General features: G+C 47.4%; 1 protein-coding gene and 1 long non-coding RNA gene across 6 annotated transcripts in view; one reads left to right on the top strand and one right to left on the bottom strand.

The window, feature by feature from the left end:
- The first annotated feature begins 424 nt into the window (after nt 1–424).
- LOC148001056 (uncharacterized) lies at nt 425–3,272 on the top strand. Its single transcript, XR_015638974.1, has 3 exons — nt 425–649; nt 1,266–1,392; nt 2,913–3,272. It is a non-coding gene; the product is annotated as an uncharacterized LOC148001056 (long non-coding RNA).
- An 8,825-nt stretch (nt 3,273–12,097) lies between these two features.
- Nucleotides 12,098–14,269, bottom strand: part of Tsc22d1 (TSC22 domain family, member 1) — a 101,128-nt gene continuing 98,956 nt past the window's right edge. For 3 of the 5 annotated variants that reach the window (XM_087586414.1, XM_087586416.1, XM_087586415.1), the window contains exon 4: nt 12,100–13,412. In XM_087586414.1, coding sequence (XP_087442540.1) covers nt 13,155–13,412 — 258 coding nt within the window. In that variant the 3' untranslated portion in view covers nt 12,100–13,154. 5 annotated transcript variants of the gene reach the window in all.

The following is a 14,269-nucleotide window of genomic DNA, read 5'->3' as shown; positions in this document are numbered from 1 at the left end:
TTGGAATCTGCCTTTTGAAGCAGAGACGTCTTGAAGGTCCAAGGAGCCACAAACCATTTACTATCTCTGATGAAGATGCTTAGTAAATATTTGTGGAGCAAAGGATGAAGGTACTAAAATGTTTATACTTAAGATGCAAACAGTTTGTGGAAGCAGTTTCTGGTAAGAGCAAAGCACCACAAAGCACCACGTCAGGAATCCCAGATATCTGACGTTAGCAGACTCCTGAGGGGTAAGGTTTTATCAGTGGTGCCCCTGCACTCCTTGCCTGGAGTTGTCTGGACCCTGACAAACACTTCAAAGCCTGCCACCCTTGCCTCTCCCAGAGTGAAGGAGGTTGTCTTACTGTTCTACCGCTGTGAAGAGACACCATGGTCACAGCAGCTCTTATAAAAGAAAGCATTTAATTTGGGCCTGCTTACAGTTTCAGAGGACTAGTCCATTAACACCATGGCAGGGAACATGGCAGCACACCGGCAGACATGATGCTAGAGAAGTAGCTAGAGTTCTACAACCAGATCTGAGGGTGTCAGGAAGAGAAAGACACCGGCCTGGCTCAGGCTTTGGAAACCTCAAAGGCCATTCCCGTGACATTTCCTTCAATAAAGCCACACCGACAAGGCCACACCTCCTTTTCATTCCTTCTCAGGTAATGCCACTCCCTGATGACTAAGCAGTCAAGGACACTGGAATCATTCAAACCACCACAGGGTGGAGAGGAAGGTATTTGGGATGGGAAGGCTTAGTGGCCTGTAAGCCAGGAAAAGGTCCTCATTCATATATGAGACTGCCTTCTGGCCACAGTGGAAGCCTGGGTTGAGTGCTCCTGGCAAACAGGGAGTGGTGGCAGTCAGCATGGACTTGCCTAACACCCAAACGCTGTCACTCAATGCTGTCAATCAAGGAAGAATGTTGAAGAAGGGCATGGGGCCTCTCACACCCAGACCTTTCCTGCCCTTGTAGATCTTTCCTGTTCTCTCCTCCCTCCCCTCCCTCTCTCCCTCCCCTCTAGTCCCTTCTTCATTCCCTGCTTCCTTCCTTCCCACCTCCCTTCCCTCTTTTCTTCTTCTTTTCCATCTCCTTATTGCTCCTGTTCTTTTGTTTTGTTTTGTTTTGTTTTGTTTTGTTTTTTTCGGAGCTGGGGACCGAACCCAGGGCCTTGCGCTTCCTAGGTAAGCGCTCTACCACTGAGCTAAATCCCCAGCCCCACTCCTGTTCTTGAAACAGCCCAGACGACTGTGTCACACAGTGCCTGCTCCCTACAGGATCTTCAGAGGAGCTGGGGTGACGTTGCATGCGATCCTGGGAGGAGAGAGCCAGCGTTCACAGTGAAGGTGCTGCGGGCATTGGTCCTAACACACGTCCAGTTTTCTGATCTGCTCTGGTGTTCTGGTACTCTTTTGTAACCCAGTAGTAGCATTAGTTTTGTAGGTTTTGCAATTATATCATGAATGCCCTCTTTGGTTTTCTTTTTCACTTCATTGTTGTCAGCTTTTTGTTTTGTTTTGTTTGTTTGTTTGTTTGTTTGTTTGTTTAAGCACCCATTGGGAGCCTGGGAGATAGCTCAGTCAGTACAGCCATGAAGGCCATGGAGACCTGAATTTAATCCATAGAACCCAAAAGAAAATGCCAGGTGTCAGGGTGCACACTTAGAGTCCCACCACTGGGGAGGAAGAAACAGAAGGTCCCTGGGAATATCTGGCTTGTCAGCCTAGCTTCATCAGTGAGCCCCAGGTTCAATGAGAGACCCTGCCTCAAAAGCCAAGATGGACAGCTGCTGAGGTGGATACCTGAGTGTCTTAGTCCGGGTTCTATTGTGTGAAGAGACATCATGTCACGGCAACTCTTAGGAAGGGCAACATTTCATTGGGGCTGGCTTACAGCTTCCGAGGTCTAGTCCATTATCAGCATGGTGGGAACATGGCAGCGTGCAGGCAGGCAGGCATGGCACTAGAGGAGCCAAGAGCTCTACATCATGATCTGAAGGCAGCAGCAGGAGACTGTGTCGCAGTGGGCATAGCTTGAGCACAAGAGACCTCAAATCTCACCCCAAGAACACACTTCCTCCAACAAGGTCACATCTACCCAACAAGGCCACACCTCCTAATAGTGCCATCCCCTATAGCCGAGCATTCAAACGCACAAGTCCATGGGGTGCCATTCCCATTCAAACCACCACCCTGAGGTTGACCTCTCTGGTCACCACATCCATGTGAATATGCACTGCATGTGTGCACACACGTACACACACACACACACACACACACACACACACACACATACACACACTAATAAACATTTGGGGCACAGATATTTAAAATAATTCTTTTCTTCAGAAAACCATTGGCAGGCAGTTCCCCACAGAAGCACACAGAGATGTAAAATGTCGAGTCTAACCTGTAGAACTTCCCTGCAGACACTTCACTCAGACATACTGCAAAAAAAGAAAGAAAGGAAGAAAGAAAGAAAGAAAGAAAGAAAGAAAGAAAGAGAGAAAGAAAGAAAGGAAGAAAGAAAGAAGTCATGCGTCTACTCTACACACACCCTCACCAACTCTAGCTTAATTGCTCCTTTCCCTCATTTCCAACTCAGTGCACAGCCTAGGAGACAGGCAGGCAAACATCTGCTCGCTGATGGCAAACCAGGGTGTTCCTGAAGTTGTCTCACAGAGTTCTTGTCGACAAAGAGAAAGAAGCAAATTCTGAGTTGAGACCCACTTCAATCTCCAAGTCAGATGACGACTCAGCCTATCAGAGCTCCTGAGTCACTTTTCTGGAGGCAAATCCTGCACGGCCCCAGGCAGCAGGGGTGGCTCCTCTCCTTAGCCCTCTTCTCCATCTGAGGGCCAGTGTAACACTAAAGTGTGCCAACTTGGCTTCCCAACCATCTTCCTACCCTGCTTCCTGTTGCAGGCTCACAGGGTCCCCACCTCAAGTGTGCCTCTCCTTCACGACTACCAGTGACCTTCAAACTGACAACTGCTAAGGATGTTGAAAAATGGTCATCACCAACTCGGGAACTCAGTGGCTGCATCAATGTGGATGGGGAAAATATCTCGGTTTCATTCATCTTTGCCAGTGTCTCCTTCAGCAACATACATCCCAACAACCACATTGCAGTCGTCTCTGGGAGCAACGTAGCTATTTTCAGATCTGTTACAAGTTGTGTCAGGTGGTTGAAAATGTCATTAAACCCATTACTGCTTCAAAATTACAGTCCTTATTGAAACCTGCTCCTAGACCTTGTTATTGTGTTAATAAACAAGGATTCCTAGAACCATAGACCATTTCTTAAAATATTGTGCTAACTATTTCAGAACAAAAGTTCTCCTTTGAGTCCTCAATGTCATCTCTTTAGCTAGAAAATTCGAAGAAGTTCTGTGGGTTTCAAAGATGCCAGGGGGATCCATGTCACAAAAAGGAACAAGAGTCTTGGCTAAGAAACCTAAGTTTGGGGTTTTGTGCATGAAAGATTTCTGTTTTAGATCCCCAGAATTTTTTTAAAGTCTGGGTAGTGGCCCTGTGAACACTTTATTTCCCTTTTCCAGACCATCCATTCATTCAACCAACACTTAGTATCTTATCTACAAACTACCAAAGCATGGCGTACCAAGGCAACCTGTCCTGTGACAGCTGCTGACTGTCAGCTGAAAGGAAGGAGCCTCTGTTCTGAAAAATCAGGGAAAACTCAAGTTCAGCTAGCTGTTCATTGCTTTGAAATCCACGGGCACTCCCTCCCTAAGGTATAAATTCTATCAGAATAATTAATGAGCCCCCCCCCCCCAGAGTTCCCATCACTCTGTGACTCCCAACCCATTCTGTCAAAATCCTCCACATCCCTCAACAACCTACCCAGACATCCTTCCCAGAGGAAATTAATCCCTCCCCCTCCCCTCTCCTCTCCCTCCCCCACTGTCCCCTGCAGATTTTTGCTCTGTCACCTCCAATTTTCATTATTCACCAGAGTCTGGCTTGCCTCTGGGATCTTGAGCCTTCTGAGTCGTGCAGTGGGGGAGGAACAGCCCTCCTTCTACCCAGACCCTAGCTCATCTGCTGTGAGCTCCACTTCCTCCATTTCTTAGTAAATAGAATCTTCTCCATAGACAGATTTGCAGCTCCCAGGAGCAGAACGCTACACTTTCTCCAAGACCTCTCCCTCCTTTTTGCCTATGTTGTTTCCCACCCCATGGGAACATGATTTCAAGACCTTGCTCTCACACTCCCAAATCCTCCCCGACAGGTCATTTCCTTCCCAGACCAACTCTACCAAATCCCTCCTGGCTCATGTGTCTGCGCTTGTGCTCATGCTACCCCACCCCACCTCTGCCCTGCCACTGAAATGTTCCCTCCTGCTTAGTTCTCTGTCATCTTTCCACTTGTGGCCTTCTTTCAGAAGCTTTCTGTGACTCTCAACATCCAACACCCAGGAACAAAGGACCCCATCTCCCCTCCATGTCCCCTTGTCTCATAACTGACCACAACAGCTACCTCGTGTCAGTGACAAGTTGTTTGAAGGGGTACCAAGTCATACCCATATTTGTGACCAAGTACGTAAAAGCTATCCTGAGCTAACATAAGATTGTAGAGGAAGGAGCGAATGAGTGAGTGCCTCTCCTCTCCTCAATGCTTCTCTTTAGTCCATGGTAGTTTAGGGCTGGCTGCCTCGACACTGACTGTGATCATGTGAGCATGTGTAAATGATACCACCCCTCCGAGATTCCTTGTCCCTTTTCTGAAGGCAGAGGACAGGGTGGAGCTGTAGGCTGTTCAGTAGGTCTTCTACTCTTAGCCATGTGATCCTGTTGTGTGACTATGGGTGTCCCTGTGTGCTGTCCAGGAAGAGCCTTCCACACAAATCACACTCTCTGTTCGAGCCACCACCCAGCAACAGTTCCTGAATCCATGCTACACTGGCTCATCTAATCCCATCCCGATCTCTGCCCAGCCAGATGCTGATCCTAGAGCAGTTTCTAGGCCATTAGCTTTGGGAATATTACCTGCATGTAGAGGCTACAAGGAGGACCTCAGAGTATGGATTTGCTTTTGGGATCACAAGTCATTGCCTTCCGATATTTCCATCTGTGGATCTTGTAAGTCTCCTCTCTGCTCTCCCTAGGAGCCCTCCCGGCCTTGCCTTCTGAGCATCCGGCTAGACCTCGCCTTCTAACGTACACAGGACACGCTTTGTAGAGGGACGCTCATCTGTGCACCTGGAAGCCCATGTGTGTTTGTCCCAGCAACGTGTTCCTGCTGGCTCTGAGAAGTTGCTGGTTCCCCATCTGTGTTGTGGTTCTAGCATCTTCTTGCCCCTCCCACCAGCTATCAGTTTTTATATTTGTGATTCATAAATGTACAACATGTCTTCTACCTCTTCATTTTTCCCCACGTCTATTTCTTTTTCTTAGCTGGGTCCTTAAGACGCTGCTTTCTGCTGTCTCCTCTCACTCTCTTTGACCTCACCACGCCATTGACCATACCCTTCAGTTAGGCCTTTGCTTTAATGTATCTAAACTTATCATTTAACAAGCTACCCCCAAAATCCTTAAGGACACTTCCCATTGATCTCTCATGTTCACGCCCGTGCTTGCCACATGCTTCTCCTGGACTCTGGCTTGTCTCTCTTACAGATGAAAACCCCTCCTTAGTGTCCTTTGCTGGTCCCTCCTTCTGCCCCCTCAGAACTGGGTTCCATCAAAAGTCTTCTCCTCCTGGACTACACTTGTTCTGAGCCCCGTGTTATCCCAAAATATTTGCCACCACCTATTACTCGGAGAGCAGAGAAAGTAGCCCGATTCACAGAGGACCCTGAAGTTTGCAAGCCACAGTCAGCCCAACTGAAACCAGTTCAGAGAGAAGAGTCATATCCAGTGTGGAAATGGGGCTTCAGACTCTACTGAGGGAATGCAGTGAGTCCCATAGACTCACAGCTCAGCCCGGTTGTCTCTTGTCTATTGTAGATCTACCTAATGACGCCCACAGAAATGGGGGAAGTGGGGGATGATGAGGTGAAGGATTTGGATGAGGGGCACACAATGACAAGATTCTGAATTTTATGGCTGGAGTTCATTCTGATGGGCCCCAAGCTGGCTCCCAGGGCCAGGTGCATCCATGCTGTCTTAGGGTTTCCACTGCTGTGAACAGACACCATGACCACGGCAACTCTTATAAAGGACAACATTTAATTGGGTTTGATGATTGTCTGTGGATCTTCTACTCTTGCATCTATTTCCCCTCCCCCTTGGTGCCTTAGAGGACATTTCCACGGCTCCTGCTGGCCAGGTGAGTTAACAGCCTCATAAGAGCTTGAGGCAGGATCCTCCATATTACTATTTGTTGGAAGAAATGGATTTCCATGCTAGCCCCAAACTGCTTCCACACGACCTCTCTTCGTGGCATAAACGAAAGGAGTGGATAGAATGCCAGCTCCGGAACAACTACAGACCCTCTACTTGGCAAATGTAGCTGCCTATTTGGGGGAAGTTACTGAAAAGTGGCTAAGAGCTCCAGATTTTGGTACAGGACAAATGTGATTTGTGTCATCTATATTGTGTCCTTATAATTGACACAGTGACAAGTGACTTCTCTCTTCTGGTATGAAGAATAATATCCTGAAAATGCTTAGCACACAGTAAGGGCATACTATATGCAATAAGAAATGGACTCCACTTTCCTTTTCCTGGGAGGAGCCTGAGTCTCAAGCTGGGCCCTGGTTTAGCCATTCCAGATCTATAAAGGCAAGTGTCCAACCGTGCCCATCTCCAATTGCTTAGACCAATGCAGCAAGCAAACCAAAACCTTGATAGTCATGGCAACAAGATCTGTGCCTTTCTTCTTCTTTAAGAGGTCAAATCATATAAACCACTACATAAAAATTTGAAGGAGCTGTTATTAGGGCTGATGAGAAGCCTTGGTTAGGCAAAGGCCCTCGCTGTCAAGCCTACTGACCTGAGTAACAAGCTCCAGTCCTACACAGCAGGAGAGAACCACCCCCACAGTTGTGCTCCGACCACCACACGTAGGAATGGCATACACCCCACCTCAGATTAATTATTTATTTTTTTAATAAAAAAGATTGAGCTGTTATGATCTGACTTTAGAACACAATTTCAAATGTCTATCTGCAGCAGGTACGGGAATGAGTGGCGTGCAACAATGGCTGATGGTGGAGGCTGTTGTGGCTGAATTGTTGGGCCTGGTCCAAGGGAACAGTACTCCTGACTTGGCGGGGGCTGGGGCCTGTCAGAGGGAATTAGACTCAAGACAGGATGAATGCCACAAATTCACTTTAATGAAAGCATGTCTGAAAGCCAGATCTGGCCACCGATGTTGAGATGACCCAAGGACCAACAGGCTGACATCTGATTGCAGCTGATGCCCCACCAGTGGTATTTGGAAAACTGAATTACACATCATGACTTTAGCCAGCCAATTCTCGCTGCATAATATTTTTCTAAACTATTAGAAAAACAGTTCATCCCCACCACAGAGGGAGGCAAGTGTTTTGATAACTATGCCGAAGATCACTCTTCCCATGTGTTATTTTAGTTTCTTCCAAGTCAAACTCAAGATTTTAAGGGTCGGGCACATAGCTCAGTTGGTAGAGTGCTTGCCTATAATCTCAGCACTCGGCAGCAGAGGCAGAATGGTCAACTGTTCAAGGTCATCTTTATCTACTTAGTAAGTCTGAGGCCTGTCCGGGTATATGAGACCTGGTTTGTCTGTCTCTCTTATACACACAGAGAGAGGGGGGGCGAGGAGTGGGGGGGGCAAGCATGCAGAGTTTTATAGTTAAGTAAGTTTACAATATTGGGTTAGGACAATTAACAGCAGCCCTTTGGTGCCAGGTTAAACATGACTGGTAGACTGGTTCCTGGTCCTTCTCTATGGAAAGACATCTCTGGCACTTTGTTCTCTGAAGTTCCAGGTCTCTACCACTAGTTTCCTTGCTCAGGTTCCCCAGATGTAGAATGGTATTTAGGAGACCAAGCTTCTCAGGACCTAAAGAGCTATTCAGACAGACCACAACACACTCCCAGCTCCTGCGGAGTCCCGAAGCCTGAGGGTTGTTGAAAGGTTTTGCTGTGACAAGTCTGGATTGGCTTGTCTTCCTTGACAATGAACCCCCCCCCCCCCCCCGGGAAAACTAGTCGGCATCTCCTTTATGCCTTTGTCAGCGCACTGGGTCGGCCAGGGACTTCTGCACATGCCCAGTTTTCATTTTATTCCTTCTTCTTCTCTACCACCAGGGTAACAGGGACCATCCGAAGAACGTCATCTAAAACTGATTCTCAACTTTCCTAATGGTCTGACTCTTGAGCACAGTTCATGCTGTGGTGATCTCCAACCATGAAATTACCTAGCTGCTACTTCATAACCATAATTTTGCTAGTTATGAATCATAATGTAAACGTCTGATATGCAGTATTTGTAATATACAACCCTTGTGAGGATCGCTACCCGCAGGTTGAGAAGCACAGATCTAAAACAAAGGCACACCCTGGGAGTCACCACAGACCAGAGTTCTACAGAAATGAGTTTGCCACTTTGTAGTACAGATCTCAGGCTCCCAACAGTCGCCCACCCCCATGGCCCTCCCACTAGCAGTGCAACATAGTTTAGGGTGTTTGTCAGAAGCCATGGACTTTGGGATACTCATTTCCACATTAGCTACCTGTACTGGCTAGTTTTGTGTGTCAACTTGACACAAGCTGGAGTTATCACAGAAAAAGGAGCCTCATTGTGGAAGGCCTTCATGAGATACAGCTGTAAGACATTTTCTCAATTAGTGATCAAAGGGGGAGGACCCAGCCCATTGTGGGTGGTGCCGTCCCTGGTCTGGTGGTCTTGGGTTCTATAAGAAAGCAAGCTGAGAAAGCCAGAGGAAGCAAGCCAGTAAGTAACATCCCTCCATGGCCTCTGCATCAGCTCCTGCTTCCTGACCTGCCTGAGTTCCAGTCCTGACTTCCTTTGGTGATGAACAGCAATGTGGAAGTGTAAGCTGAATAAACCCTTTCCTCCTCAACTTGCTTTTTGGCCATGATGTTTGTGCAGGAATAGACACCCTGACTAAGACACTACACAAGCAGAAGATTCTAAAATGCTCTGTGGTGACCCATGCTTGCTTCTAGGGCTGCGCTTCCTGATTCAGGACAGATGCTTTGATCATTCTGTACCCAGGATGGCAAGGGTCTCATTTCATGGTCACTAGGTCTTTCATTTGCAGATGGGTAGAAATTCAGAGGATCATTGAAAATTATTTTCTTCTGGGCCAATTTGGCAGAATTCAAACCCTTCAGTGCTCGTTCACCTGTAAGGAAATCTAACTCTAAGGCAGGCACAAGAAAGGAGAAGACAATGGATCTAAGACAACCATCTTGTCCCAGTTTGCGCTGGGCGGTCCAGTAAGTGCTACCTTCTGGGAAGACCCCGGCCAAACAGTGTGGCTGTTTGCCACAGCAGGTCACCACAGCAGTCCTGCTTCTTAAGAAAGTGCTTAAGGAAAGCGCTTATGAAACAACGGAGAGGGGTTGGGGATTTAGCTCAGTGGTAGAGCACTTGCCTAGCAAGCACAAGGCCCTGGGTTCGGTCCCCAGCTCCTGGAAAAAAAAAGAAAAAAGAAAAAAAAAAAGAAAAAAAAAAGAAAAAAAAAAAGAAACAGAAACAACGGAGAACATCTTCATTGAAATATATAGAGAAATTGTGACAAAAACTTGTAGCACACACATGCACATGCACAATCTTGGTCCCTGGGTTAGTTAGAGAAGGTGGGGATAGGACCATCCTATCAAGAGTAATGGCTTCCCATTTAACAATAACTGTTTTTAAATTTTGAGAAATGTCATGTTCTATAGCACCAGATGACCTTGAACTCAAGATCTTCTTGCTTCAGTTGGAACTACAGGCATGCATCTCCACGGCCATTACCTAGAGCTCTTACAGATGTCTACCCATCACCCCCCTTACTCTCCCCAGGGGTCTATATATCTCTCTCTATACATACATATGTATATACATGTGTATATACATATATATATACACACACACACACACACACACACGTACAGAGATTGCTAGTATAGTATCTTTAGCAGGTTGAAGATACTTGTTGATAATCTCTGAAGAAGCTAACACAGTGACACAGTGTTTAAGACCCTGTGCCCACAGATCTCCACTAGAAAGGCTTTTCTAACTTGAGCTGAAGTTCAGGCAAGTTATGATTTCCTGAATGGGTTGGTGGGTCTGCGGAGGTCCTGTCCGGTCCAAAGATGGAGTAACCAGTTTCCACAGCACTCGGGCACCATCAGCTATACTTTCTCCCACACACTGAGCAGGAACCTCACCACACAATCTGCTCCCCGTTTCTGTTGGGGAGCAGTTGGTGCTCCATTTTCAGGCTATTTTCTCTGGGAGGAAATTTCATTTTCTGCAGGTTTCTGATCTTACTGTGGTTATTACCATCCGAATGGATCTGAGATGGACGTCTGAAGGCCATCACTGTGCAAGGCTTCGTCTTGTATTTCACACAGCCTGAGGGACAGCAGTGCCTTTATGGAAATCATTTTCATTTCTAATTATGGTTATAATTAACTTTTATACGTTTCTCCAGCAAATATAAACCTGACTTCTGGCATGCTGCATTCATCACTCTGTATGCAGACACCAAAAGCACAGCTCCTGAGATCTGAACAATCGTTAATTCCAAACAGAAAGCAGGCATCACTAGAATCACGTTGATCCCTCCATCATCTCACAGGCCCTGGGCTGAGGGTCTGTCCTGCTGGTGATTCATGAGCACCCGGCGCTCACACTAGATCTCCTTCCGCTTTAGAAGTCATTCCTGCTCTGTGGCTCGTGAAGTGTGACACCATCAACTCCACTGTGACCCACGGGCCAAGGAGGCCTAGTTAGGTTTGGAAGCCAGCAGTTAAGAGGTGCTTAGAAAATCAACTTAAGATATGTTCAAATAGCAGCCAGTAAACTGTTCTGAATTATGAAGGTGAGGAAAAAGGCCACAAAAACGTATCTTCTGATTTTAATAATTCATTACTATTTCATGTATCAAGACACCACGATTTTGAGGGACTTTCCTATTAGTAGAAATGTCTATTTGATTCATCAAGGGTGGAGACTTCAAATTCTCCACAATTACATGAAAAATGTAAGAGACGAAGTGGCCGCTGCTAGTTTTCTTTTTAAGAGACGCGTAATTACCATCTAGGCATCATCGGGTCAGTTATGTGGCTCTGAGGATGACAGACATTGTCAAGAGCTTGCTGCTCTCCAGTTATGTTTGTGACAACTGTCATCGGCTTACGGTACACGGCTTTACCCTCCCCCTAATAAACCTCACCCGCTGGTGGCCACTCTTCCCAGTGAGCCCTGATTCGTGCCCTGTTCCCCAACCCACCTCCCCCCAGCTCTATACTAAGAATTGAGGGATCCAGGACTTGGGGAAGTCTCAGAGGATGCGCAGGAAGGACCCAGCTCCCATTGGGCCCAAGGGCTGTTGCTGAGGACCTGGGGCAGACTACAAAGCTGAGCCCATCCTGTTCTCTCTCCTCTTAGTCCTTCAGGCTCCACCGCGTTTACACATCATCCAGAAGGGACTGAAGTGCCAGGTCCTACCTAGCTCAAGACCAATATATTCCTTCAACCCTCAGAAGAGTTTCTAAAAACACAGCTACTTTATGGGTCAATCATTCCACTGTAGAACAGATGATCTGTCCCATAACAACAGAGCTGTCAATGTGGAAATGAACCTGTCACTTCTTCCTTAGATCCTAACTGGGAATACACGTGAATCAGGCTCATTCTCTCTCAGTTCAGTTACTACACATGAATAAACTCTACATAAACCTTTCCAATTTTAAACAGGGGAAGTTGAAGATACTATCTCTTATCAGTCCAGAGGGGTGAGGTGACTTAGTCACAAGAGAACGAGCGCCTCCCCCTCCCCCAAGCAAAGCAATGTCCACTCTCCCTTCTTGAGGCAAACCACTGGTGTTCACTCCGAGACTTTACTAGGCAAACTGCTGTTGATTTTATGAGGAGCAGCTGTGGAAATGACAATTGTATTAATGGTGCCACGTGGAAACACGTATGTATCAACATTTGATATGCTTTATTGAAAGGTGACAAGTAGAACAGGTAAATACAGTGGGTTCTGTGTGGGGAACATGCGCAGGACTATACAGGTGAGCTGCAGAAACCCCTACTGGGAAATCCACTTCCTCAGCGACTGACTGACGTTTCTCCATCTATTCATTCACTAGCTCAACTGACATCAGTCAACAGGGGGTTTACTTTGCAAGACTCAGCAGCTAGATTCCGGGTGACACAAAGTGACTAACTGTGCCAAATTCTTAAAATTTCTTCAGGTGTGGTTTTTGTCACGAAGCAGTTTTTAAGTAGATCTCTCTAGGAAGGACAATCCACACCTTTTCAGACAGCCAATGGAACATCTAAACTTCAATCTGTACAACCTAACAGTAGTTACGGTCCTCTATTGTACAAATTCGTTACACTACATACACAAATATACAACAAGCAAAACAACCTTCATAATAAGATAGCCTAGGTCCCAGCTACCTGTCACCGTTGTGTCACTAACAGTTTTGTGTCTTCTGATGTTTCAGAAAAGAGGGACAGTACTGTCCTGTTTTATAAGCTTTGGTGACAGTTGTCGGTTTTGTAAAAGGACTGCATCCCCCCCTTTGCAGTCTCGTTTCTGGCCTCTCAAATTCTTTGAAGGGAAGGAGAGGAGAACACAAAATCCAGGAGCAGCCCACCTTCTGAGCCCCATGCAGGCGAGCCCCAGAGCTTGGGAGTAGAGTGGGCGGCTGGGGAGGGTTGAAAAGGCACAGAGCTCCTCCTCAGCGTCAATCAAACCATTCCTCAGACATCTGCCACGTTGCACAGGGTACATCCATGCTCACTCTCTGTTTAACCTTTAATTCACTCAACTAGTATATTTCTTCAAGCCAAAAGCATATGAGTGCTTAATACTGGGGAGAAAGCGAGAACAGCATGTGTGAGTCTCACGTCTCTTTCGCAGACAGCAATGAAATGGGTGACTGGAGGCGGCTTCTCACTAGCACATCTCTTCGGTCTGTTCAGTTCAGACAGCAGCAGCCAGTTCTGTTGGGGCATAGCAGGCTATGCGGTTGATCCTGAGCCCTGGGACGCTGGCTGTGCAGGGGGCTGTGTGGTCCCCTGTGGCTGCGTGGTAGCCGGAGGGGAGCCAGTCTGCAGCTGGGCCTGAAACTGGGCGAGCTGCTCCGGACTGGCCAGTGTCTTCAACAGATTGTTCTCCTGCTCCAGTTGGGAGTTTTTCTCTATTAGTTCTTTGATCTGCTCCTTCAGAACCTCCACTTCCTCTCTAACTGCATACATCAAATGGCTTTTCACCAGATCCTGAAAACAAGAGGGAAAGAAACGTTTAGGCTTACTAGGTCCTGGACTCACTCTGGCTTTTCTGAAGGCCTTTCTCAGCTCTCCCTAGCCAATTAATTACGCATTCTACCTCCAAAGAGCACACTTGTGGAAATCTGCCCATTATCACAACCTCGGAATACTCAAGTTTAATGTATACGTGATCAAGCTCTCCAAAAGTCTCTAGACTTTCTTTGCAGGCATTAACCAATGATGTCTACAGTCCAGCTTCCAATTCAAGATGGCAAACCACACCGGGGCTCCGTTCAGGCCCAGTGTTCTCATCAAGGCCCGAGGCCCAGTGGCCGCTTCCCCGCCCCCAGGCCCTCCCGGCGCAGGAGCGTCTCCTCCCCCCCTCCCTCCCTCCCTCGGCACCGGCTGCAGCCAGTTCCTACAGAGCGTGTTGCCGCATTTTCTTCCCTCCACCTCTACTCCCCCCGCCCCCCATGATTAAGCTGACATCACAGAAACCTGGGCAGACGTCGTAGCCAATGGGAGCCCGAGTTATTTATAGCTCTGAATTAAAGGTTCAGAGTTTGCCTAGCAACAGTGGGCAGAGAATCCCGTGAGAAGAGCCACAGGCGCTGCTCCAATAACAAAGAACGACCAAGGCGGAAATAAAAAATAGGAGAAATCCAGGCACAGGCCGAGAAAGATAAAACTTTTCTCTCATTCCCCTCCTTTGTGGGGCTTCAGCAGCACGGGAGAGGTTCTGGTCTGGTCTAGAGACGCCTTCCCCAGCTCCCCTCGGTGGGGTCACCCTCCTTCCCAGCTCCCCAGAAAAATCTCAGGGTTCCTAGTAAAGCCACAGTGCTGAAGGTGCTCCCAAGACGAGCAAG

The sequence above is a fragment of the Rattus norvegicus genome, chromosome 15 (assembly GCF_021556685.1).
Source record: "Rattus norvegicus strain SHRSP/BbbUtx chromosome 15, alternate assembly SHRSP_T2T, whole genome shotgun sequence".
In the NCBI taxonomy this organism is placed as follows: domain Eukaryota; kingdom Metazoa; phylum Chordata; class Mammalia; order Rodentia; family Muridae; genus Rattus; species Rattus norvegicus.
Note: the sequence above shows the minus strand (reverse complement) of the source record. Positions and strands in the feature narration are given on the sequence as shown.